The 27,514-nt window shown below is 38.7% G+C and overlaps 1 protein-coding gene across 1 annotated transcript in view; it reads right to left on the bottom strand.

Moving 5' to 3' along the window:
• The window catches only part of cntnap2a (contactin associated protein 2a), a 324,180-nt gene that overhangs the window by 167,663 nt on the left and 129,003 nt on the right, over positions 1-27,514 (bottom strand). The window contains exons 2-3 of the mRNA XM_040127346.1: positions 25,118-25,228; positions 9,810-10,003 (exon numbers count right to left, since the gene is read on the bottom strand). Coding sequence (XP_039983280.1) covers positions 9,810-10,003; positions 25,118-25,228 — 305 coding nt within the window. The remainder of the gene's footprint in view (positions 1-9,809; positions 10,004-25,117; positions 25,229-27,514) is intronic.

Here is a 27,514-nt window from a genome sequence, read left to right as displayed (position 1 = left end):
TTTTACCAATGTACAGTATGTGCTGAGTCAATTTGAGTCATGATCCAAACAGGAGGTTAATATTTATAAATACAGACATCAAACTGAATGCCAAAGCTCTAAAAAATCTTACATGAATCAAATGAGTGCTCCTCATTTCCTCTGACGGAAATTGATCTCCTTTGATCTCCTTCCCTATCCGTATCATCAGCTGGCACCAGTTGCTCTTTGGTTGGTGGCAATTGATCATCTCCATCTACAACTTGACTCATTATATAGAGTCTTGGACCACTGGCTTGAGTTAGGCAGTGCTTGATTGAGTGTATTTATCTTTACATAACGTTTTTTAATGGATGTTTATCTCCAGAACAATTAATAATCAGTGAGAAAATAGGTGCCCGAGCATACTTTGACTGAAAAACAATGCCTGTTTGTTTCTCTTGTGTTACTAGCAAAACACAATCACTTATCATTGTAAGAAACTGTTTCCCTCCATAGTGCATCTATTCTCATGACTACAAGGACAGTTTTTATTATGTGAAGCACCACTTAGGTAAAACCACTAATTCTGTACATGTGGTCATCTTCACAAAATAGATGTATGAAGGCTTGGGTGGAATATTGAGCTGGTTGAAATTATTTCTAGATAAGGTGATTAAAGGGTTTCATTATTCAAACATTGAGGCTTCTTAACAGCAGTTGTACTGGATGTGGTTGCTGGCATTTATAATTAGAAAAATTAGTCAACTATTTCTATTTACATAATCTCTCGTTTTCCTACTTCTGTTATTATCCCTGCTAAGCAAACAATTAATTCTCTCTCCCACTCACACAAACATGCTTTTTATTCAGTCATGCCAAACCCCTCAAGAGTAAAGCTTTAAAAATATTACTGCGATATGACAAATTCAAGAAAAGAAATACATACAAAGCATAGTAAATACAAAGTGAAACTATAGTAGCACTCCAGCGGAGATCTGGAGCACCTCTCCCAATTACTCACTTACAATTACAATTTACAAATTACATTTAGTGGGCTGATGATTTGCCACTTAAATGTGAATTTACAAGTGAGGTGGCTGTTGGATCCAGTAGCCCAGCGGTTGAGGTGCATAAAATATAACCACAATACTCCTTTCTCACTCTCACTATCAAATAAAGGAAAAAAAAATTAACATCCCCCTTTTGTTGTGGTATGACGGTTCTTCAGTAAAATAAGATAGTGGTGTACCTTTGTAACCAAATAGCTCTTAGATATACCTGTGATTGAAACTAGTCAAGACTAATTCTTGTATCTCCATAAGGACCCCTCCTTTAAAAGCACTTTAAAACATATATACAAAATATTTTGAGCACTCTGATATTTGTCTTTAAGACACAAAACATTTAATTATTTTTTCCTTGCTTTAGTGCTTTCTCTTTCACTAATGCACACTTACTTTCCTTTACTTCCTCCTAATGTAAGCCCCTCAAGATACAAGTGTCAGCCAGGTGGAATGGAAATGTATGAGGCACTTGATTACAGTATTTAATCAGATGCAAAAATGCAGAGGATGATTTAAGTCTTACAGCTGAGAAAATCTATCAAGTTCAAAAAGTCAGCACTGTATTTTCATTCCTCTTGTTGCTTTCTTTTTCAGAATCACTTCTGAAATATTGCAGATAGATAAACCATGTTAGAATCTATCAAATATGAAAACTAGAGGTGGGAAGTCAGTACATTTACTATAGTTCAAGTACACTTTTAGAAACTTATACTCTGCTTGATTATTTTCATTTTGGGAGACTTGTTACATTTCAGTACATTTCAGAACCTCCATTAAGTACTTGAACCAAAACACGTCTCAATTTATTTAACTTGTTTTCTCGTGAAACCTTACTGTGAATTTGTAGTGACACTGACCCACCGACTAAAGACGGTATCATTTTATTAGTTACGCTTGTTACGCTCTGGTGTGCTGAATGAACAGCTCTAATTCAGCAAGCAAATCATTTGATGATGTAAAATGTAAGATTTATTCTTGTTTCACACTTATTTTTTACTTACATACGTAAATGAGTTTTAATGAATCACTGTTGGTGCTGGTGTGGACTGCTTATTTTATTGTTATCTTCCATTTGTTTTTCAAACCTAAATCTAACACATTACATAGCCTATTGGTCTTGTAGACAATTGAGACAACTCAGAAGCACTCAGCAACACTCAGAAAAAAAAAAAGCGAAATAAATATCAGACTGACATGCAGATAGAGGTAGGTAAAGCGAGAGCCATGCAGCTCACTATTGCATAAATCCAGGTGCATGATTTATTAGTGCGTGCTTGTCAGATTCTGAAACTGAATTAGTCCTTACCACTGAGACACAGAGTCTTCACCATTCATTTACCTGACAAACCACAGTCTAGCAGCTCTGCCCTCTTGAGAAGACACACATATACGTATACCTTTGTTACACTTACGCACCGGCAAGCACATGAACACAATCGAGCACCAACACCCACACTTGCACTCAAGCTTGCACATGCAAATTTCAGCATCATTAGGTACAGTTTATATACAGCCTGTAGTGTTGGGAGTGGAGCAAATCATCCCCAATGTGTTGCTTCATCACACTGATGAAATTGTGTTGGAGCTTTGATAAGAAGGGGGTCCTGCCCCCTTTTTAGAAATTGGTATTTACAGTTCCATCTGTAAATACCACAGCATCAGTGGCAATTTTGTTACTCAAAACTATGACTAAAATATTAATTGACGATCTATTTTTCACAACAAAAACAAGACTGAAACTCAATAAAATGTAACCTTTGAAAATGATGAAACGTATTACATTTTTCATCAATGAATAATGTTACTCTACCTGGTCCTTCTTAGAAATTGGTATTTACAATTTAATCTGTAAACACCAGAGCACTGTAGCTAAAATTACACAGCATTAGTTGTAATTTTGTCAATGAAAACTATGACTAAAATATTCATTGATGACCTATTTATATAACCTATAGTTTATAAGACTAAAACTCAATAAAACATAACCTTTGAAAATGATTAAAAGTATTACATTTTTCTTCAACAAATAAAAACTAAAAATTAACGTGTAAGACAGACAAATGGACATGTTTTAATGCAAAGTCTTATTCAACAACCTGCATCTGTGGAATCACAAACTGTAACTCCTGATTATTGAAACAGTTCCCTTGGCTGCACAAAATATCTCTTGTTCAGAAGATGATTTAGCCACTTCAACTGTTGCATAACTATTAATAAGAAACACCCTTTAAAGTTATGTCTGTCATTACCTGTTATCTGAGATTACCTTTTCTTGGAAGAAACTGATTTATGGACTAAATTCCTTCACAATGAGTGGCAACTAAACAGCTGAGACAAACTACAAAAACATGGAGGCATACACCAATATTTACAAAAAGGTAGGCTAATGTAACTATCAAGTGCTGTGGATGTGGAGGTAACATTAACCTTTCTTTTAGTTGGCTATTAGTGTTGCTATCAGGTGGAGTGAGTAAATTCCAGGATTAATGTCAGCAGTCCATCTAAGGAGACACTTGTAACCATGGTAACTGTACACAAAATTGCTGAAAGCTGTAGCCTCAAAATGCATTGGAGACATAAAAATTAAAAATGTATGATGAAAATGAGTCTAACATGTCTCTTACAAAAACTAGACTAAAATGTCCTTAGTTTTTGGTAACTGTCACCCTGTCACCCTGCACCCTATTGACACCATAGAGCTTAGTGTTGTTTCCGATTACATATACTATATCTGTGAAGTATTTTGCAGATACATCAGCCACGATTAGAACGAGATTTTAATATCAGTGAAGTAGAAATAGTAGAAAGTTTTTTTTGTTTTTTTTATGCATTTTGGCAAACATATCCCAATCAGAGCTTCTCTTTCTCTCCTTTCCTCTTGCAGCTGTCTTCCTTTGAAAGCCATATTATAATTCAAACATTGTCCCCTTTTTAAGTGGTACCAATTTGGTTGTTTGGTCTGCACCAGAGTTTGAATGATAGCGTTCACAACCGGTCTAATTTAGCCAAATCAAGTATGTACTTGATTTGTCTAAGTATGCACTACAACACATTTGAACTGCACCAAACATGTTAGGAGTGAGAGCAACCATAGGTGTCGTTAAGAGCAGTGTCCCTTAAAGATAGTAGGAGTGCTGGATTCTGGGATTTTTTGGAAACTCTATTCGTACTACTGAACACTACCTGAACAGTGTCCCTGGACACTGGAGCCACCCTTTAAAGAAATATATCTACCCTTCATAGGCTACCATGACACTAGGCTGCAAATGTTGTGTTTATCTCACAACATGTGAAGATCCAAAATAGCTACAACTATGATACAGTACATATTAGATCAGTAGGCCTGTCAGAGTTACTGATAACTATAATTCACTTGCCTTATGCCTTATGCCCTGCTTTCCTCAATTGTGGGCCAAAATGGCCCCTAGGCCAGCTGACAAAATAACAAGGTCAGTAATGTTTCCAAGCACAGAGGCTTGAAAAATTATTTGGGGTCTCTGCCAATGTTAATCTGTACCAATGTACAGATCTTTTGACTCTATGATTTTTATTTAAAGTAAAGATTTATATTATGCATACTATGAATGTTAGCAATTTGTGCTATTGAATTAATTTAATAATTTGGATCTATAGAGCATCAACATATTCAGTAGTTACAGATGTATCCTAATATCTTACATCACCTTCTTAGCTATGCACTATCTCTCCTTTCTGGTATGATATAAGTGGGTGTAACCCCTGATACCAACAAGGACACACATGCAAAATCTGAATGCAATTTAACCTTGTGCTCTCTACATACCTTATACAAGGTACAGAACATGAAACTTTTTTATGGAGGAAGGTTTGGGTTGCCGGAACTTATGGCATATTTAGGAATTGTTCTAAGACCAAAAATCATGTATAAGGCTTTTTTTCACTGGTCCAGTGAGAAACTAACGTGTCCCTGTTTGATCTCATATCAGCTTATGACTTGCAGCCATGGCTGCTAGTTTATTGGGTACATACATTACTGTCAATGAACTGGTGTACTTACAAGCTTCTCATGCACAGGAATAAACAAGACAATGTGAGATTGGGCCTGCTGGCATTATCAGAATGACTTATGGAAGGAAAATGTAACTTCAAATGTTTGTTAAGTTAATTGAGTTTTAATGTGCAATCAGACAAATAATGTTTTTTTTTGTGCTTTCACAGAATTCACTACACATCACGTTTAATTTTTCATGTTCCACGTATTAAAGTGCAGAAAGCACTGTGGTATCAAACTCTTACAATTAAACTGAAAAAAGACATTATGATGATCACTATAAAGGTTTCCAAGACATACATTTTGATGAAAAATTGTTACCACTTATTGAGTATTCCAAATTTTTAAAACACATGACTTACTTTTTGCAGGCATCACCATTTTATGAGTGACGGTTTTCTGACAGTGCGTAAGTAAATAAATCAGTGAATCCTTTTTCGATTTATCGCCATCTTTGCCAGATTGCAAATTGGCAAACAAACAATATATACTGTTAAAGTAACCTGTGTAGTTCTCATTCTAAACAAACACAGTTTTGCCTTCAGCGCTACACACAAAATAATATTATATGTATCATTACAATCTGAGATATATATTAAATGCATTTTTTTCCTCCAAAAACATTTGTAAATCCTGATTCTTTATATTTGCTTGCCATCCTCGTCTTTTCTTTTGGCACAAAACTTTTAGGGTACATTACTGCCACTTACTATTACCAACCTCTGTAGCAGATAGGACTGCATAGCACATGTGTGTGTGTGTGTGTGTGTGTGTGTGTGTGTGTGTGTGTGTGTGTGTGTGTGTGTGTGTGTGTGTGTGTGTGTGTGTGTGTGTGTGTGTGTGTGTGTGTGTGTGTGTGTGTGTGTGTGTATGAAATATTAAGTTTTGATCAATAGCACTGATAGCTCCAATATTATCACCACTTACAAACAAATGGACACACACACACAATCCCATAAAGGGTCTAAACTTGTGCAGCGGCACATTTTAAAGAGGCAATAGATAACCTTTCCTTCCTAGCATTTCCAAGGAGGAGTAATGGAGTAATAACATAGTTTGAGTATTGCTTCACACAGACAAGTAACCACAGCAGTGCTATGATAAAGGTAGAGTAAAACCTTCAGTTGTTTTAATAAGTATGCAGGTTTTGTTACTTACTGATCTAGTAGAAATAATGCCAACTGAATGTCAGTTTTGAACCCTCTCAAGTCCTAGAGCTCTCTCCATCGAGTGAATGCCTGTCCAAGGTTCACTCTTGTTTTACCTTGTTTTCTATCACTGTCCTTTTTCACCTTCTTTGCCTCTTTTTCTTTTGTTGTCTAAAGTTTCCCCAGTTCCTCTGGTTGTTCCACCGTCCTCCATTTCCACTACCTGGGGAAAGCTACCAATAGCTTATGTTGGAAAACAAAAGCTCTGTCTTCTTACTATTTTAGTTGCGCATTGGCATACACACTTTCTTTGTGCCGTAAATTGAGCCTTCATTTTCCAACAAGATTCCGTACCCGGTAGCAGACAGAAATGCATATAGAAAGTGAGGCTTATAGGGAGCCAATCTAAACGCTGGTGGTGTCATTATTCTATAGCCATTACATTGTGCAATCAACGTTTACTTCATAATGATAAGCTAAAAAACTTGTCTATTGCCACTTTAATTGTCACCATGGTTTAGTAGGAGTAGAAGTTCTGTATGTGTGCATGCATGTGTGTGTGCACTCATGTAGATTGTTTGCATCCCAAAGCCTCTTCTAGATAAGACAAGAGACAGAGAATAAAATGGCACCAGTTTTGTTTCTTACTGCATTAGGCGTTACTGATGGTATATGCCCAACTAAAAATGATTGGCTCTGTATGTGTTTACATTAGCAATATTTCGAATTACACTGGAGATAAATTAAAAAGCAAAATATGTCATACATCTAAACTGAAAAAAAAAAATCCCATATAGTTACAAAAACACCAGAGAGATTAATGTGTTTTGGAGTATTTGCAGAAATATTAGAGGCAATAAATCAGGGTTGATGGCAGAAAAAAACACTTCTGAATAAATAATAATTGACAAACAATTATGATGCAGCACACAAAAACTAAAGCTTAATTTAATTTCAACTGTAAAAATCCATATTTGTCACCACAGCCAGTCCTAACAGTCCTAAAAGACAGAATATCGATGGAGCTATTTGGGGCTTAATGCAAAGCTTAATACTCACAGACAAAAATGCACACATGCAAATAACAAACATTGTAAACATTTGTGAGTTTGAAAACATACTCTAACTAGATCTTATAATTCTATGACTGGTAAACAATATTAGCCAGCTTCACATGTCAAATCTCTCATACTCAAATGATGGTGTCCATGGTGTACATGGAGGTTCTATACATTTTGAGGAGAGGAGACACCCATGGCCAAACCCTCTTTTTACTTGTTTGTATGAAAGGTTGTTCATTGTTTTTACATGAACCATCAACATAGGATGAAAACATTTAAATGCATAGCAGCTGCATTTCAGGAATAAAATTTGAGGGACAGAGTCAAAATACTCTGCCCTGAGTAATGCCTGTTAGGAAACACTTCCTTAAGTTTGCGTACCACCTGCAAGAATCTGCACAAATGAAATGCTTATTTTGAAATAGTAGGCTATACAGTAGGCAGTTAATGTCATGATTAGACAATAGGGTGTGTCAGTGCCTGCAAAGAATATATATCAAGCCCAAGAGATGAGCTACTGAGAGGGCAAGCATCATGCTCCACCTCCATTTAATTCCATCAGCAGGAAAGCACTTGTTGATGTATGCCAATTAAAAGTTTTTTTTTTCACTGTTTTTGTCAATCTTTCATCTTCGTTTACAACAGACTTAGCAAAGTCAACGGCTAACGAAAAGTAACAATGTTAGCTAAATATTTTTTATATGTCTATAGTTTTGTAAGGTTCTTATTCAGTGTTTGAATTAGAAACATTGATGGATTATTTCAAAGCTTGACAAAGGAGGTCAAAAAGGATCAGACAGCCGAAGGTGGTGAAAACTGGCTGCCAGTGTATGTTAGTTATTCTGAATTTAATTTGGTAAAGCAGCATGAAAAATAACTGGAAAATGTTTCACTGGAAAAGCAAATCTAAATTAAAGTATACTGAAACTCTGTAGTTTACTTGGAAAGCGAACACATAAAAAAATACAAAATTGCTTTTGTCTGGTAACCTATAGTCTGAATGATTCCTTCATAGCTTAAAAAGCAGAACATGTTTCCTGAGCTTAACACAAAACATTTATAGCATTCTGGAGAAGAAATGCTCCCTTATCAGATTCACTAATTAAAAACATTGTGACATGTACCAGATTTTCAGAAACAAGTGTCAACAGGGTCAGCTTCTTTTTTATTTCACCTGATTTCAAGGCTAATTCATTTTAACATTTCATTCATAGAAAGGTAACAGAAAAAGAAAGACAAATACTTCTAAATACCTTGCACAGTATAGTTCAAGGTTACTTTGCTACAGCTACAAACAAAAAATCTCCTGATTCATTTTTTAATTCAATCACCGTCATACAATACAGCATTCTGACTAATCTAGTATGTGATATACTAAAGGTATGTGCATTATATTGTTTTATTTTTTGTATAGTGTTTTCCCAGGTTCCCTTCTAATTTTTACTACATTCTCCTATATGTCCTTGATGTTGTTTTGCTCACTTTTGTGTATCTTTTTTCATTTAAACTTTTTGCTTACCTCTGATACACTTAAAATATATTGATGTTAATTAACGTGCGTTGTCCCTGACCAATAAATGAGTAAAGTAAACTATAGTACATAGAGCTAATAATCTTTCTACAGGAGATAATATCCCGAGGATCCAACAGTAGGAGGGTCTAGCAATGCCAATGCCCTTTCTACACAGATCCTTCTAGCAGATGAGAATCAGATGGACTGGGGAAAAAACATACCCTGTCTGACTCCACTGGGGGAGATGCAAACTGCCCCCTCCCTTTTACTTCCAGGTCTTAGATTTCTGCTAACTGGCTTGGTGTATCAGTGTTATTCATGAAAGGGCTATTCTTCTGCTCTCCTCTCCTCTAGCTGCCCATCTGTTATCACCTGTAGCCCTCCACCAAACAGAAACAGTGAATAGTGTGGGCCATTAACTCATTAGCTAATGATCATGGATTGTCAGATGCCCTACCCAAGTGCTTGCTAACAATGCGGCGATGGAGCTCTGTTGGTTTGGAATAAGAGACATAAACAATGTAGCCAGAAGGAGATCAGATCCATACAATGTGAAGGAATAAAAGAGCTACTGGCTCATTCTCACATGATGTTCTTTAACAGTTTATTACATCTTCAACCCATCAGCGCTTGGTCTGTGGCTAAGAGGTCTGTGGCTAAGATGTTACATTTTAGAGTTTTCCTCCCACTCAAATTTTTCTGCTCCTGGTTACGTGAAGGTAAAAGGTAGACTTCAAATTTTAATAATAATAGTAATGACAAGAAAACATTATATTTATTTTTGTAATAACAGTGGAGTGCCCTTTAATTTCCTCTTCTGTCATTATGATGATATTTACCTTATGACCAGTCCTTTTAACACCTACATCTTGAGTCATACATTAATTATCACCCAACAAGAATATAAAAACAGGCCGACTGTAGAGCTCTGTCGTTGATGGTCTTACTGTCTGTTCCCTAAATGACAACCCGTGGCTGTGGATTATACGCACACACATACTGTATACACAATCATATGTCTAGTTCACTCACCCATATGTTGCCGTCTTGATGATATGGTTTCCAGTTCCGTCCTGTGTCACTGTAGAGAAGACGGTACCGTGTCGTCCAATCAGAGCTGCTGTAGCGACCCTGTGTTGCTATGGCGCTCACCTGCTTTCTGGAACCCAGGTCCACCTGTAGCCACTGGTAATGGTCACTGTCCAGAGGTGACCATCCACCAGCACCTGCATAGTTAGTGACATTTTAAAATGAGTGGCAAGTCAAATGTCTAATCTTAAAATATCTTATATCGCTTTAACAGTATGTAGTTAGTATAATCATTTTATAGTAAAATGGCTTGGCCTGAACCGAACAGTAGGAAATATGTTTTTTTTCTTCAGTGTATATTATTAGCAGACCAGCTCTTGAGTCCAAGAGGTGGAGAGGCAGCATGGTAACACGATAATGACATTTTATATCCAAGTTACAAGGTTATGGTTTGTCCTGTTATTAATTGTCAGTATCCAACAGGGAACGGCCCAGACATCTGCTCCAGGACAGACACAGTAAGTGTGGGAGAAGTAATGTTTTATTAAGAGCTTGGCATACAGGTTAGAGCCTGCTGACTATAAAGATGTTTCACAAGAAGGAGAAGTGCACTCTTCTTCAGTATCATATAATTACTCACTCTCCAACAATGCAGACAGTTCAACTTCAAAAGAAATAGGGAAATTACTTGTTTAAAGCAAGACTATGTAACATTTGCCGAGCAGCAGCAGCAGAGGTATCTGCAGCCAAACGTGGTAATTACAGGACATTGATGCATTAAATTCTGTTGGGCTCTGAGTCCGAGTGATTAAGTATACTGGAAGCAGCATACCCCTAGAATCTAAGAGCTCATGTACATAAAACACAGCCTATCAATTGCTCTGGCATCAAACACAAAATCATCATCTCAGCAATCACGCTGTCCACTTATGCCAAGTCAGCATTCAGCTAATCTGATTGACTGAAAACATCTGAACCCACAGCCGTTGTGTGCTAAAATGTAGATGCTAGGAGCTTGTTTCATTGCCTCTGCCATGAGGTCCATATTGAGAATACTACGCTAACTTCTTCTTATAGCTAGCTGATAACCCATAGTTGGTGGTGTGTGATGTAGCCCTGTAAAGCGCAATTCTCACAGGAGAATGTACCTGCCCAATCCAAGTCACATAGTGCAAGAACAGGCATTTTGGATGCTGAGTTGGAATGAAAGAGGTGCCATTCGAGATGTTATTTTTATGTAAAATTTTAACACAATATTACTTGTATGTTGAGAATGAAATTATTTGATCTCTTACTTTACCTTTTTGCATATAGCTTAGAGGGTTGTCAAAAATATTCAAAAACACAGCCCCCAAGATGAAAGTTTATTATCTCCTATACAGGGTACGTGCACTAAAATTGGAAACCATTTTACCAAGGTGGAATATTGTTTTGAAGAAAATGACTATCTGAAAGAATCAAAGGAGTGTTTCAGTGCCATTTTCCCATGGCTACAGTGTCAACCATAGGAATAGATGGCTGTGTTTCTTTCATAATCCACTCAGTTGCAGTCAGCATCCTTGTGCTAGCCTGAAACCTCATGGGGCTGCCTCCATTGGCAGACAAATACTCATGTGTCCTCCAAAAATTGCCCCCTTTGCACCTCCAGGTGTCTGCCTGAGGGAGGGCCAAACTCCCCTGGACCTTGCAGGTTAAATGAGCCTCAAGTTAAATGGTGGAGAAACAAAAGAGCAAGGCAACTGCTAGACAGAAGGGAAAGAAAAATGTTGGACAGGATCCCACTGACCTGATTTTATCTGCCATTAAGAAATGAGAGAGACAGGAAAAAAATGCCAAAATAGTACTTAACATACACAAACCAAGCACTGAAGATGTATCAGTGCAGCAAACAGCCAAGGCTGTGACAGAATGCAACGGTGAAATGATTATCGGGAAGAGTGGGTGGTGGACGGACCGCGAACTGGCCATGTCATGGCCGTCTTCCTTGATTCTCTGTGATGGATTTTTTCTAAAGGACACAAATACAGATAAGAAAGTGATGGGCTGAAAGCACCAGTGAAGGAGAGTGACTGATTTAAAAATGACAGGGGGAGAGAGAAAACAGAAACATGGGGACAAAGTGATAGAAAGAGAGACTGTAAGACCAAGAAAGTACAAGAGAGTGGGAGAAGAACACAAAGCAAAATGGAGGAGGCACGAGAGATGAGAGTCATATGATAAAATAGAGGGCGAGGCAGTTTGCTATGTATCCCCCTCCCTTGACAAAAATCCTATATCTTATCCAATTACAGAGCCATTACACTCTAGTCTGCGCCTTGACAGATAACCAGGTCCATATCAGTGGAAATGTCAATATCTCAAAAATCCATTGTGGCAAAGCCATTCCCCTGGGGGGATATCAAAAATGGGGAGAGTAGAGGGGAAGGAAGGGATGGAGGGTGGGGAATTGGGTACGGGAGGGACAAGGTGATAGTGATAAGCACAGAGAGCAGAAAATAAAGACTAAGAAGGCAAGCTGAGTAGACAATGACCAAGGCAGTATAACGCTTTTAACAAGATCTGAGGATGGGGTGTCGGAAAGAATGACAAGGAGGTGTGTGTGGTGGGGGTGGGCGGTGACAAGAGTGGATAGGAGGCAGAAAAATGGAAATGAGTGAGCGTAAGAGAGATAGATGAGATGAACAGAAGAGGGAGTGATGAGAGATGATTTCATGGCTCTGGTATTGAGGAGGACAGAGATGAGACAGCATGTGTATGAAAAAAAAAGGACAGAAAGGGAGCAATGTAGTTATGGTAAAGATGGTGATATGTGAGCACAAAGGTGAAGAGGGAAGGATGAACAGAGCACAGGGAAAAGGATGAGAAACTTGGGAGAAAGAGAAATAAATGTAAGTGATTCAACACTGAAAAAGGGAGACATCAACTGAGAGTTAGACTGTTGGAGGCTTCAAATGATATGGAATAGAAAGCAAAGATTGGAAAAGTTATGGGTAGAGTTCAGGACAATAGGAGAGACCAATATTTTCTGCCCTGCAGTGCTACTGCATCACTGACCACACTCACACCACTGGTGCCTGGTAAGCAGTCATTCAAACTAAAAATTGCACTGCAATGAAAACAATTACAAGAGGCTGCATTGATATGTCATGACCACACATACCACAATTCACACTTCCCTCTGGGGCCCCTGCATTTCTTGTAACCTTCCGGATTTGTCATTCACCACCTGTAAACCAATGCCCTCTGACTTTCCTTCCTGTCCCAGCCACCTGACTCTCACACCTACCTTCACACATGTCTCTCTTTCCAGACCAGCCACAATCATCTATCTGCCCACCAACACTGGTTCTCTACCAGACTGTGAATGTTGCCATTTGCTTTTGCTTTCCAACCCTTTCTACCAGCACCTGCATATTTACCTGAATCTGTACCTGCCTCCCTGTTGGCACCTAATTGCCCTGTCCCTGGGAATCTGTTGGTTACATGCTACTTCTGCTTGAACTTGCTGCCTGTACCTGTAAGCCTGTTCTTCATTCATTATTTCTAGTATTCCTTTTACTGCACTTGTTGTATTGGTGAATCTGCATCTGGGTCTTCTTCCCTTATGCCTCGTGCAGAAACTGTTTTGGTGAATGCTGAGAATGATTCTGATGAGGAAATGACATGATCCAGTCCTGTTGAGTCCAGTTTGAGTACATCCATGAGTTTGAAGACAAACATGCAACAGTTCATAAAATTGCAAGGGAGGATTTTACAACTCTGGAAAGTTATAATGGCAACAATCATTTGATCCTCTGTCTCAACAATCCCAAATTAAACATTAGAATTACAGCATTTATGTTACAGTGTGATATACCAAAAATATAAGCTATTTGATTGGCCAACACAGTGCACTGATGGATGATGTTGCATTGTATTGTGTCAAAAGTGGAGCCATGTCAGACTTTTTTGATGGGCACCTCTGCTTTACGAGGAGACTGCGTTTTTAAAGAAGTGCTTCTGTCAGTCTGAACATAGCTTTAAGGGGTGAATGAAAGGAAAGGGTGATGGTTAGGGAAAAGGGGGTGAAGAGGAAGGATGGAGCAGAAGGCATGTTAGGGTTACGGGGTTACCAGAAGGGACAGATGGGAGTGAGAGAGAGACAAATAGACTGAAAAGTCCCGAGAGACGTAAAGGTTCAAAAGATTGTGAAAGTAATGCAAGCAAGCATTTGTAAAAAATGGCCGAAAAAAAGCAATGACAGAAGAGCGCTTTGGGCAAAAGAGCTTGATGTTAGAGGTTAGGGAAGGAACAAGGGACACAAATAAGGGGTTTGGGGGAGCAAAAAAAAAAAAGCAGAGAACGGAGAAGTGAGATAGGCAAATGCTGTCATTGGAGATTGGCAAGGAAAGGAGAGGCCTGGAAAAAGAAGAATAGATGAGAGGTGATGGGGAGGAGGGACATCTCCTCCCCTCTGGGGAAGTTGGGGGGGTGGGGTGACATATAAAAAATATATACCCTTGAAAGCCTGACGGAGAAAAGTGGAGAAGTAAAAAGAGGTTGACAGAATAAAGTGGAGATGGAGGAGGCTGGTGATAGGAGAATAGGAGCAAGAGAACAGGAGAATCAGTGTAAGAAGACAAAAAAATGAAAAATGAAAAAAATGAAGAAAATGAAAGGAAAAAGGGGAGAAGCGTCAGGGGACTGTTACTGTTCTCTCGCCTGTAACACACACAGATGTTCTGGGAGGGGAAGAGGAGCAGGAGGAGGATAGAGGAGAGAACAAGTGGAGCAGAGAAGGTCAAAGAAACCACCTCTGAGGAAGATTCAAAGAAAAGGAGGAAGGCAAGTTTTACAGAGAAAAAAAGATCAGGAGATAGAGCTCAGGACAAAGGATGGACAATACGTACAATCCAAGAGGATGGCAGAGAGAATAAAGCCTTGAAAGCAAAAGAGGCAAAAACTAGAGGATCACTGCCACCTAGATTTTTCTCTATTGAAGCTGATAAAAATCTTGAAAGTACTGCTTATACTGAATTGCTTTCAAAGGATCATAGACACTTAGAGCATCAAATGGTGTGTACAGTTTTAAGCATTTCAAGCCCACATTGAGGCATTAAGTGAAAAAAAAAAATACAATGGTCAAAAGGCAAAAAAAAAAAAAAATCTGAAACAATTAGTCGATTAATTGAATAGTCAACAACATTTTGATTATTTAATTATTACTGTTTAATTATTTGTCGTTAATCAACCAAAAGTATTCACCAGTTCTGCTTTCTAAATGTGAGGACTTGCTGCTGTTTTATGTAACTGTAAACTGAAAACCTTTAACTTTGGACTGTTGGTCAACAATAAAAGCAAGTTGGACACGTAGCTTGGCATCTGGTCATGAGAATTTTCACTATTTTTTCTTATATACAAAACAATTGATGAATTGTTGCAAAATAACAGATTCATTAACAATAGCCCCTCCCAGTCAGACAGAACGACACCCTTTAATTTCTCACATGGGAAATTCTCTATTATTGATGATATACCTTAGTAATTTATAAGCCCATCCTGCACTGGCTTAAAATCTGTCTGAAGGGACAAAGCTGCCGTATACAAACCACTACTCTAGAAAATATCCTTATAATTCACTTGAACCCTGACCAATTCCTGTGGCACTGATGCTGGCATTTTTAAACAATCATGTTCAAAAATGCCAGATTAAAAATCAGATGAATCTGCTACCTGATAGCTATCTGGTGAAAATGTTCCTGTTTGGTCCCCTACACAGGTCTTTACTAGCTAAATAGAATTCACATAGAGAGGCTCCTTCTGAGATAAAAGATGCCAGCCAAGGCCAAAAAACATGGCTGGAGTTTCTCCAAGCTTGCAAGGTTTGAAGCTATCTGTGATTACACAGATAACCCAGCATTGTAGCAGTGGTAGCACAGTGTGTGTTATAGTAGAATCATACCTCAAATATTCTTACAAACAAGCATATGAGGGCTCATAAATTTAAATGTATATATAATACACATGGTGAAACACAAGCTTTTATCAGTTTTTCACTGGCATAAAAGCTGTATCTGTAGGCTGCAAACAAAGTAATCATACATAGCTAGTTATCGCCCATTTTTCACAAAAAACAATAACAATGAATATACAGTGAAAGCCACTAAAAAGTCATCTTGGGAATGTGGGGGGCACAGGCAGATGTATCAACAGCAATGTCCTGACTAAGGAAAGGCAGGGGAACATAATGGAGAGAAAATCAAACCATGAAGTGCCCTCTTGGAACCATTGCCAAAAATGGCTACCTTTTCAAATAGTCAACTAATGGAATCTGTGTGGTTATTTTTCTTGACTTTGTTCATCTCTTGTTTGGCTGTCAAATTGACATCCTCCTCTGTTTTTTTTTTCAATACAGATGATCAGAGCTCACCTAACTGGACAGGTCACAGGGTTGTCTATTGCTCCTAGGGAGGGAACTTGGAAACATACTTACAGTATGTACTGAATGGATAATCCACAGAAATTTAGAATATGAACACAAATGTGAACTGGGGTGTGAATCTTTGTATGTGTGTGTGTCTGATGATTACAAATAATTTTAACTTTTACAGCCAAGCAGGGCAATACAAAATATGTGGCTCAATTCAGCCGCCTGACTAGGTAAATATCTTCCACAGCACTGATGGTAGAAAATGAGTCAGGGAAAAGTAAAAGAGCAAACAGTGCAGAAAAGCAGAAAGAGCAAGTGAGAAAGATAGGGCAATACAGGAACAAAAGTGTGTTAGAACAACTGAATGTATATGAGAAAGTGTCAGTGTGGGAGAGTGAGTGGGCTCATAAACATAACAAAATTTGTTTCTGTGCAGGTGGGTTTAAATGCTTCCATGCCTCTGTTTGTGCCTCTATCTATGTGTGTGAGAACATTTGAGCATCAAAGTTGCCACTTTTCATACCAAAAGCACATTAACAGAAAGCATAACTTCTTAGTTAATTAATATGCTAGGCTGCTGGAAAAAGGCAGCAGAAAGAAAACAGCTGGTTAGCCCTCTGCAAGTACTTCATCTTTCTGTCATGGAGCAAAGGGAGCGGATGGAGACAGAGTAATTTAATTAGGAGCGGACCGCCATTATCGATGGATGACTGCAATGGCTAGAGTCATCTAACAATTTTGCAAGATGACAGAGAGTGAAAAGCAATACATTAAAAGGGAGGGGGAATCTGGTTAATTGTCCAGCAAGTCAGAGCGCAGTTGTACTGCAGTACTGTGATGTCCTTCGTTTGAATAAGGAAGAATAAAGTATAACTTTTTCAAACTTTGGAAACATAAATAATGAGGTCCGGGAAGAAAGAAAGGGGACAGGCTGAGAAAATGAAGTTTGGGATTGAGAATGTAATGTTTAAAATAGAAATTATGTGGAGGGAAAATTAGATGGAGAAGGAAAAAGGTGAGACAATGATGAGTGGAGCAGAGAGGAACACAGAGGAAGAGGGATAAGGAGAGAGGGAGGAGAAAAGAAAATGGAATATAAGAATCAGTAGTCAGTAGTAGTGTTTCTGATTAGTGGCCCAATCTCATGCTTGGCCACATCTTCACTATGCAGCAATGTGGGCACACATGCATGCTCACATGCAAACATGCCTATAGGGATATTCATGCTCACACAAATCAGTTCACCCATTTGTCTCTTACTTTCTTCACCCACAAACAGTATTCATTTTTCTCCTGTGTGATTGGCTCTGTCCAAAACCCAAAACACCTTTTGACCGTTCCACTGAATGAGGGCTATGTCAAAATAACCCATTATCAAGTGCAGAGATAATAAGATGCACCCACAAGGAAATTTGATATATACATTTCTGTGATTACACAAGACTTGAATTCTGAGATCCCTCTGTAAAACGATACATTCCTCATCACTTTTTACTGTTGTCTGTACTTCCATCACAAACTCATGGTTCCCTTTTTCCATTTCAGACTGTTCACACACCTCCGAGAGACCTTTTTCCACTCTCTCCGTGTCTTCCATTCCTCCCTCGCTTTCCCTCTCCACTTCTTCACATCCCTTATTCTCTCTTTTGCCTTCAACCTCTCCATTCCTCCTCTATTTGAACTTTAACACTGAACATAGCCTTGTGTGAGGTGTAGCTCATGTGGTTGTTATGTGACTATTGAAAGCTCAGCAAAACTCTTTTGCTGAAAGTTAAAGCAGAGTTTTTCAACTCTTTTCTGACACATGACCCTGTTTTTCGGTCTCACCATTTCCATGACCTGAACAGAGACTGAGTTCTGATAGTAAGAGCTCAACTAATACATCGGCGGGCCAATTTTATCAGCTAATTTCAGCTAATTGCAGATAAATCCTATCAGTGTGTATAACGGCCAATAAGTAACAAAGTAATGGACAGGCAAAGATAGGTACTTGAGCTTTTTTATTACCTACTTTGTCCATCAAACAGCACTGTCATGCTACTGTTGGCAACACACTTATCCCTCTAAGTTCACTGTACGCTCTGCACCGTATGCTGCAGAGCAGAACATTACTTGAATGATAATAAACCACGCCCCCTTATTTCTCCTTTTGTATAACCTAAATATGCCTGATAGCAGCCATGTCAGTTTTGTAGTCGATAGCCCCCAGAAAAACTTGATTTATATTCATTTATGAAACAGTTAGATAGCTCTAGCAGGTAAATGAACAACAACCCTATTATTTTCTCCATCATCAGTATAACACTGCTGCTATAAAACACATGCCTGTAGTTTATCTTTAGCTAAATTAGCTAAGTATTAGTCATGAAGCTAGCTAATGCCATGGCTTGTCAATGGAAGACAACTAATGAATGGTTTATGTATAGCATTATACTCATTCTGTGTAAATGACAAAATGATAGATATATCCATGACTTGCATGTCAGCACAGTTAAAGTCAGTGCATTTTAAACATGTCTGATTTTCACCGAAGATACCATACAGGTAGTTTGTCAAAAAGTTTAAAGCTTAGACACAGGGCTCCTTCAGAATAAACACTAAGCCCTTTAGCTTATGTCTGACCATCACATTTCAAAGCAACTGGCTAGAACTGGTAATATCAGAGGGATTATTAGATAAGCAGATACTGTACTGTGTGTTTCCCATCCTTGGTCCTATTCTTGTTAAGTGGTTGCACACACTTATCTTTTTTTTTTTTTTTTTTTTTTTTTTAACTTTTTTCCTGTTACTTAGCCAAAAACCACAAACAAAGGAGTGCTTCTTCTTGTAGCAGGAATAGAAGCGTGTCTGTGTCTGTGTCCGCATCTGTCCGAGGGCAAGGGATTTAGGAAAAGATGCTATTGTGTAGCATCATGGAGAGTTGTGATGCCTCCTCCCACTCTGTTTGGGGCTCCTTGTGTGTCTGTTTTTCCTGTCCCTGCAGGACGCAGTCAGTCCAGTCGTGGGATGAGACACACCTGAAACAACTCATCCTGATTGCTAGTTTATATACGAGGGCTGGATATGCCAGTTCTCTCTCGCTCTCTCTCTCTCCTCCCAGCAAGCAGTATTTTGGGTTTGGTTGAATGTTTAGGTTTTTGTTAGTTTTTTATTACTTTATCCTTTGCATACACTACACTGTAACACATTCATGCACTCCCCTCGCTACTGAATTGGAAGTGATGAAAGAAAAATTTGAGGAAGGAACACCACACTCATGTTGGATTTGTGCAAGATTTGATTGTACAGTTTAATCGCTGGTGTTCTGTGTCAGAAGTTAAAAGTTTACAAGAACTGTATGATTTATTAGCACTTGAACAACTGGAAAAATACGTGCCAGATATTTTTGCTACTTAGATAAATGAACTAAAAGTTAAACGCCCTAAGCAGCAGTTTTGGCCGATGAGTATATTCTGACTCATAAATTTACATTTCAGCCATTGTTAGTGTGCAGAAGAATATTTTTTTTTAGCACGCATGGGTAAATCTTTTGTATCATATGGGGGGTCCAGTTTTTAAGGGCCTGAACGCAGTACTTGGAAGAAAAATGATTCCCGCAGGACTTGTAATTATTGCCAAGGTAAAGGGCATTGGAAAATGAATGTCCTGCTCTTAAAGGGAAAGCAAAGTTTTCAGGTAATGCACAAGTAACACCTCTTGCTTTAGCTGCCCTTGTTGTTTCTTCTGCCCAGCTGGCACTCCAAACAGTGTGTTATTCTGATGCCCTGTGGTCCCCTGCGTGTGTGTCTGAAAGTAAAGAGGATTATTCAGTGTTTATTTCAGATGGTCATGTGTCCCTGTCTGGAAAGAAGGAAGTGGCAGTTAAAATCTTGAGACACTAGTGCACTACATACCTTTGTCTGTGAGTCGATTCTCCCTTTCTCCTCAGATACAAACAGTGGAGATTTTATTTTCATGTGGGGTATGGGTATGACTATTATTCCAGTACCAGTGCATAAACTGTTTTGTGGGAAAACCAACTGTGCAAATTGTGGTTCCTGCTAAATTTGGGTAAGCGGTGGTGAAAGCTTCCCATGATGATATAGCAGATCATATGGGTGTTGAAAAAACATACAATCACATCTTGCATCATTTCTTTTGGCCCTGTTTGAAAAGTGATATATTTGCCTCATAAAAACTTGCCACGCTTGCGAGCTGATGGGTAAGCCAAATCAGTCTATAAGTCCAGCTTCGCTGTGTCCAGTTGCAGCTTTGGATCAGCCATTTGAGTATTTACTTATGGACTGTCCGCTGCCTCCCTCCATCGTCAACATTTGTTGACTGATGTGCCAGGCTACCTGTTATCCAGCAGCCTACCCATTACGTTCTATTACAGCCAAGTCTGTGGCGAAGGCACTGTCTCAGTTCATTTCTATGTTTCACATTCCCAAAGTCATACAAACTGACCAAGGTTCCAATTTTCGTTGTCAGCTGTTTTCACGGGTTTCGCAGCAGCTTCAGATTAAGCATAACCAGGCGTCGGCTTATCATCCCCAAAATCAAAGTGCTTTAGAGCGCTTTCATCAAATCCTGAAGTAAGTCTTGCATGCCTTCTGCACAGAGCTGGATCGCGACTGGAAGAAGGACATGCTTTGGTTGCTGCTGGCCGCGAGAGAGGTAGTCCAGGTGAGCACCTGATTCAGTGCAAATGATCTGGTTTTTGGGCACTTGGTGCGCGGACTAATGTCAGTTTTGCAAAGTGGTTGGCAACAGTCTGAGCCAGCACAGGTTTTTGTTAGTTTTATTTTACTTTACTTTTTTTTCGCACATTCATGCACTCCCCTCATTAATGATATCTTCCAATAAAAATTTGTGTATTGTTTATATTAGTTAAATAAATTTGTTTTACTTTAATCATTGATTATTGCTATGGTCTCCCATGTTTTGTGTCGAATTTGAGCTGGTTCATGGCAAAGGTGCTGGATGCACACTAGGAATTAAAATTAAAATATCCCTGCCCCTGCTGTATCAGTTTTGGCCATTGCTTTGTTAAGCTGCCAGTGTACCACTTTAAAACAAGGTTGCTCAGAAAGAACCAATACTAAGGTAAGAAAGAGTCATTACAGTAGGTGGGTTTTCCATACAAACACAAATTTTAACCAACCATTTTGACCATTTACAAAAGAAAATGCAAATCAATGTGTGTTTTCATCCACTACTGTTATGTGACATTTTCCAGTTGGCTACCATTAAACCACTGCAAAGAAGAGTTCTCAACAAGATGCCATCACTAAAGAGCAACAGTGAAACCTCAAATGGTGAAAGCAATGTAGAAAACATGATAGGTAAATACCTTTTATGTTAGTTTCTGACTAAACCAAAGTAAAATCCTTTTAGTGATATTTTGAGGTTTTCTCAATTTTTTGGTATTTCCACATAGGTTTTTTATAGGTATAATTTGAAAATATTTATAAAAACGTGAATGAAAACCAACCTTATGAGAGAGAAAAGGATGAGCAAGGATCTTAGTTGCAAGAAGAATGATCCAGCAGCAGGAGAGACAAGGGGAAAGGGAGAAAAAAGAAAGGGAAGGGGTGGATGGAGGGAGGTGAATATAAAAAAGGAAGAAATGGAGGAAAAGGGAGAAGGAAAAAAGGGGAGACTGAGGAGGATGGTGAGAATGAGGTATTAACAGATAGAGAGAGGGGTGATAAAGGAGAGAATGAGTGGAAAGGGGCACAAAGATAAATAAAGTGCCATTCTTTATCAGTCTACTCTGTCTTCAAAACCCTGAGGCGAAAACTGTCCTTGTTTGATTTATACTACAACAAATATAATAATGACAATAAAAAACAAATCTAGCTCATAGTATAGCTGATGTAATAATGTAATAATGGCCTGCATCAGGAACTGAAAGTCAAACTGAACTGGTCTTAAAATAGTCTTTTTCAGTGTCCTAAAGGCTAAGACTGAACGGGTCTTAGTCTTTGGGAGACAGAGACAGAGCATTTAGCAAGTTCCCTCTTTGAATTAAATACATGAAAAAAGCAATGTGCATGAGCCTCTGTTTAGGTATTTATACACTACATACACACAAATATACTGTACTCCCTAAAACATATACAGTTACTCATATAAAGCACATACAGTCACATTTACCCACATGCATGGATAGAGAGCGCAGAGTGTGTGTGTGTGTGTGTGTGTGTGTGTGTGTGTGTGTGTGTGTGTGTGTGTGTGTTAGTGTGTGTGTGTGTGTGTGTGTGTGTGTGTGTGTGTGTGTGTGTGTGTGTGTGTGTGTGTGTGTGTGTGTGTGTGTGTGACAGAAGTCAGATGAAAAAGCAGGGTAAGGACGAGCTGCCTGGTGACTGGCTGGCATACAGAAGACGCCTGCCTGCCGAAAAATTATTATACAGTAGCATCATTTTACCTCTCTCTCACACACACAGACAGACAAGGCACATGCAGCCAAAAATGGATATACATACATTTGCACACACCCTCACACACATGCCTATAGCCTAAAAATCTAATAGCTGTCAGCATTCACAACAGAAGCTTAATATGAGTGGTGTGTACCATTGATTTTGTGCCTCCCTTGTTCCATAGCACAAGGAGATTGGAGTAGATTGCCTTATCAGCACACACTCATGCTAATGACGGCACATTTAGCTGCTTGGAGGGACCCCTCCTTATAGCATGACTATGTGGGCATGAGGTTATAATTCTCAAGTCTGTGCTTTTTTAAATGTAGTGTGTGTTAAGTGTGAGCAGTTACATGCTACTGTATATTTGGTTCTGTGAATATATGTGGTTATGGATAGCAATTCTGTATTTTGAGATGCTCATGTTCCTGTGATATTATTGGTTTCTGTGTGTGGACTGTTTTTCATGCCTTTTGAACGTGTGTTTTTCATGAGTGTTTCTGTGAATGTCCACATGTATCATGAAAGCTTGATGGGCTATTCACATGTTGTGCATGTTGTGTGTCCGCAAATGTTTCACTGTCATTCTAAACATGTGCAGTACATGTATTTGTTATGCCTGTTTGTTTGAATGTGTATATTTATATATGACTGTGGGCATTTGATGTGTTTTGTATTCAGTGTTACAAACTGGCAAAAAGTTAATAATGCTGATTTCAATTTTGAGTGGCATCTTCCTTCATGGCAGAAATCTTCAATTATTTATTGTCCTTTTCTAAGTTTTTCTTAGGAACTAACCTAACTTTCCCTTCCTGCAGAACTTTTTATTTGCCTCTCTTTTTCTAACTTTATGTGCCAACCCTGTCATAATCTTTATGCTAACAAGATCCAATGACAGTGTCATTTTCTGGAGAACACAAAGACACAGAGGATGTGATGAAACTTTATATCCTTTTCCTCCGGTACTTTGACATGTGTCTCAGTATGTACTCATTTTGGCACATTTAACAGTTTTTCAGTTTGTTGTTTCACAGTGTTGGTTCCGTTCCATTTGGAGCACGAAAAATGGAAATGTGTGAGAAAAACAAGGTTTCACTTTGGCATGTTGGGCAACTAATTACAAGGCAAAATTGATAGGTAGTTGAACAGAGAGAGAGCTGAGAATTCCCTCTTTTAGCATTGAAATTTTCCACTGCTAAATATGGAAACAGTACAATGTCTCTGGATATATGCCAGCCAATGAATATAACCATTATATTTTTAGATTTTGGAGGCTTGCCCCCTCAACAAGTCATTCAGTCTGGGTAATGGATCTCAAATTGTTTTTTTTAGAGGTGAGAAAAACTGCCTTGGGGTCAGAAAATTGATCCAAATTATCCAAATCTTGAACTACACATCAGCAGATAATTGTGCCTTATTCAGAAACACATACTTTTTCATGAAACTAGTTCAAACAGATAAAGCTATAACAATACACAAATGCTTCAACCATTACGTGTTCGCTAAGGATCTCTAACTCAAAAACGAAAGAAAGCATGTGGAGAAAGAATGCACAAGTTGTATTTTTACACTCATCCATTATTGCTGTCATCGACAGGTTGGTCTTTATTTATTTCCTTCTTCTTATCCTTCTTTCTTATTCATAGGTGTCATGATTAAAGAGCAGTCTTGTCCCTCTCAGCAGTAATTCTATTGATGATTAAACACACCAGATTTACCTTGCCTTTATTTGCCAGCTCAAAGCTCTGTTTCCTCAGCTATAGTGTGACTATATTAGATGGAATTGTATGAATTATTAATTTTATCAACAAAGAGGGGTGTAGTTGTCTGGCTGTATCTCTCTCTGCTGTGGACCAAAATGGGCTCCAGTTTGAGGCACTGACAAAATGAACTGAGTGAGGGAGAAAGGATGGAGAAATGGAACGAAAACTATTGAGAGGAGTGGTAAATGGACTGCACTTACATAGCGCTTTTCTAGTACTATTGACAACTCAAAGTGCTTTACACTACATGCCACATTCACCCATTCGCACACACGTTCATACATTGCATTCACACACACTCACGCATACTGATGGCACAACCATCAGGGGCAATTTAGGTTTCAGTATCTTGCCCAAGGACACTTCGACATTCGGGCTGGAGGAGCCAGGGATCGAACCATGACTTTCCGGTTAGTGGACAACCCGTTCTACCTCCTGAGCCACAGCTGCCGGAAAGTAAAGGGAAATAGCGAGAAATTAGAAAAAGAACGGGAGTAGGGTTACAGTAGCTGAGCAGGACTATAAAGCATGTCACTCTGTGAAGACTTGGATATTATCTCAGTGTGCCATCTGTAAGATCTTTCGTAAGGACATATGTACATATATTTGAATTAGATATTTACTTTTCCACTGTGTGTATGCGTGTATGTACAACCCTTTTTGTGCAGCATTCATGTATGTGTTAGTACATGGACATATGCAGATTTTTGTTTGTCTTTTTGTGTGTATGTCTACCTCCTCTCCTGTTGAGTTTGGCATATCCGGGTGCGTATCCATTGGAGTAGACAGATGAGCTGGTGAAGGCTGTGTGAGGCAGAGGAGAGGCTAGAGCTTTGTCACACTTTGCTGTGGAGAGAGAAAGAATATGAGGAACCAAGAGGAGATGGGTGAGAGAAAGAGCACAGGAAAGGAGAAAAGAGAAAGTAGCAGAGAGGAAAAATGCGACAAAAAGTTGGAGAGAATGAAGGGGAGGAGTGAAGAAACAGAGAACATGATGAACATTAGTATGTTTGCTTTAATTAGAGAACATGCATCAGTGTTGAACATACATTTATCGATGGGAAGTTCATTAAGTAGTTTGTAGCAATTCTAAATCACATCATTGTTAATTAAATGTTAAATAAATTAATTCTAGGATAAAATCTCCTCAACTCAACTCAAGCACTCTCAGATGAAAAATCTGAAGTCTTGTTTTTTTTCATAGGGTTTCATTCTGTGCATTGTCTAAAAGAGACTTACTCACAAGAGTAGAAACATGGACATAACTGAAGGTTGAGGAAAGCTGTGCGTGGGTCAAGAACTAAGTCAGGTCAGTAAGACTTGAACAACAGGGGCAACGAAAACATTGCTGAGTTCACAAGAGTGAAATGTAAAAATATCTACTATAACAAGCAATATGGCTTTGTATCCAGATACAGATGCATACTTGATTTAGAAAAGATGAAAAAAAGAAAAAGAATATGAAATAAGTTAAACCCTGAATTGGCAAAACAGGCCACGCACAGTCAGATTTAACAATTAAGGCTCTGATCTGTCTTATTCTCCCTTGATTCCTGAACAATTGAAATTCCATTTGAGAGAAGGCTCAAACTTTTTACTAGAGCAAAATAACAACATGTGGTGGATGTTGATTACCTCAATCCAGAATGTTTAATGTTTGTTGTATAATGTAGGTTTAACATTCCCCTTTATAGAAATCATTCATTCCTGAAAAAGGAGTGAACTTTTTAATACAAAATACAACAGCTTACAATGGCCTTTTCTACAACATAGATACACATTTCCACCTGTCTAGCTGGGTGAACTGTGTAACCAATGACTTGGTATAGTCATGAGATAAATAGACAGAAAGATCAGAGCCGTGTTGCTGTTCAGTCCAAGCTGACCCACAACTCCTTGCACATTCAATAGAAATCCAAGAAAGCGACAACAGTGACATATGTATGAGACACAAAAAGACGGCAAAAATCACATTAGACAAATACAGAAATATATGTTCCTGGCATACACAAACACAGTCATGAAGTTGCTTTCTTTCCTCTCTCTCAATTTCCCCCTTTCACTCACTCATACACACAAACAAAAACACACTCACCTCCTTGAATACATTAGGCTTCACGCAGAGAGAAATTGTGAATGGCCTGTCAGGCCAGGTAGAGGCAGTCAATATCTCGCTGTCATGCCCCACCATGTATGTGTGTGTGTGTGTGTGTGTTTGTTTGAGTGTGTATGTGCATGTTTGTGTGCAGTATGCTATGGGTGAAAGTCAGAGCCTCTTGGGATGTTGTCTTGTTAGACATATTACTTTCTGTCACAGGTGGGCTCACAGTGAAAAAATAACACCATCAAAGCCTCATAATGTACAACTGTGTGTGTGTTTCTGTATGGAAGAGGAAATGGTCTGCAACCTCTCTCTGTCCATATTTTCCATCACTGCCTGTTTTGACAGGGGATAGACACACAGACAACCAGGTTCCCCTTCATAATAATACACTAAAAGTAATGAGGTGTCTGCTACATTGACCTTGCACAAATAGTTGTAAAATCTACTAGCAACCATAAGGTAACTGGCTCACCATCACAGAAATGAGCTGTGATGTACACCAGAAGGGGGTGTCCATAGAAATAGGGTTAGGTACTGATATTTTATAAAAAAATATACTTATACCACCCATGCGGTCTGTGTCATAGAGTATGTGTGTATATGTGGGCATATAGGCATTATGCTACCACCTTTGCAACTGCTCTTTGCAGGGAAGGACATCTGCTTCTTATGGGAGAAGGTGGTAAAAGTGTTTGTATGTCATGCAAAGGAGTGCAATGCTCTTAGAGGGATTTAGAGGAACTGATGTCATTGGATGTGACTTATGCAAGCACACCTAGTGATGTGTTCCTGCTTATCTCCTTTTGTAACTGTGCCACAAGTGTACCTATCATGCAGCAGTATCTGGTCATAGGAGAAATCTTTAGGTCATGCTCAAGTGTCTGAAATTATTCTTGTACCTTAATTAATGAAAATAAGACACACACACACACACACACACACACACACACACACACACACACACACACACACACACACACACACACACACACACACACACACACACACACACACACACACACACACAC

This window comes from Xiphias gladius, chromosome 5 (assembly GCF_016859285.1).
Source record: "Xiphias gladius isolate SHS-SW01 ecotype Sanya breed wild chromosome 5, ASM1685928v1, whole genome shotgun sequence".
NCBI classification, from domain to species: Eukaryota; Metazoa; Chordata; class Actinopteri; order Istiophoriformes; family Xiphiidae; genus Xiphias; species Xiphias gladius.
Note: the sequence above shows the minus strand (reverse complement) of the source record. Positions and strands in the feature narration are given on the sequence as shown.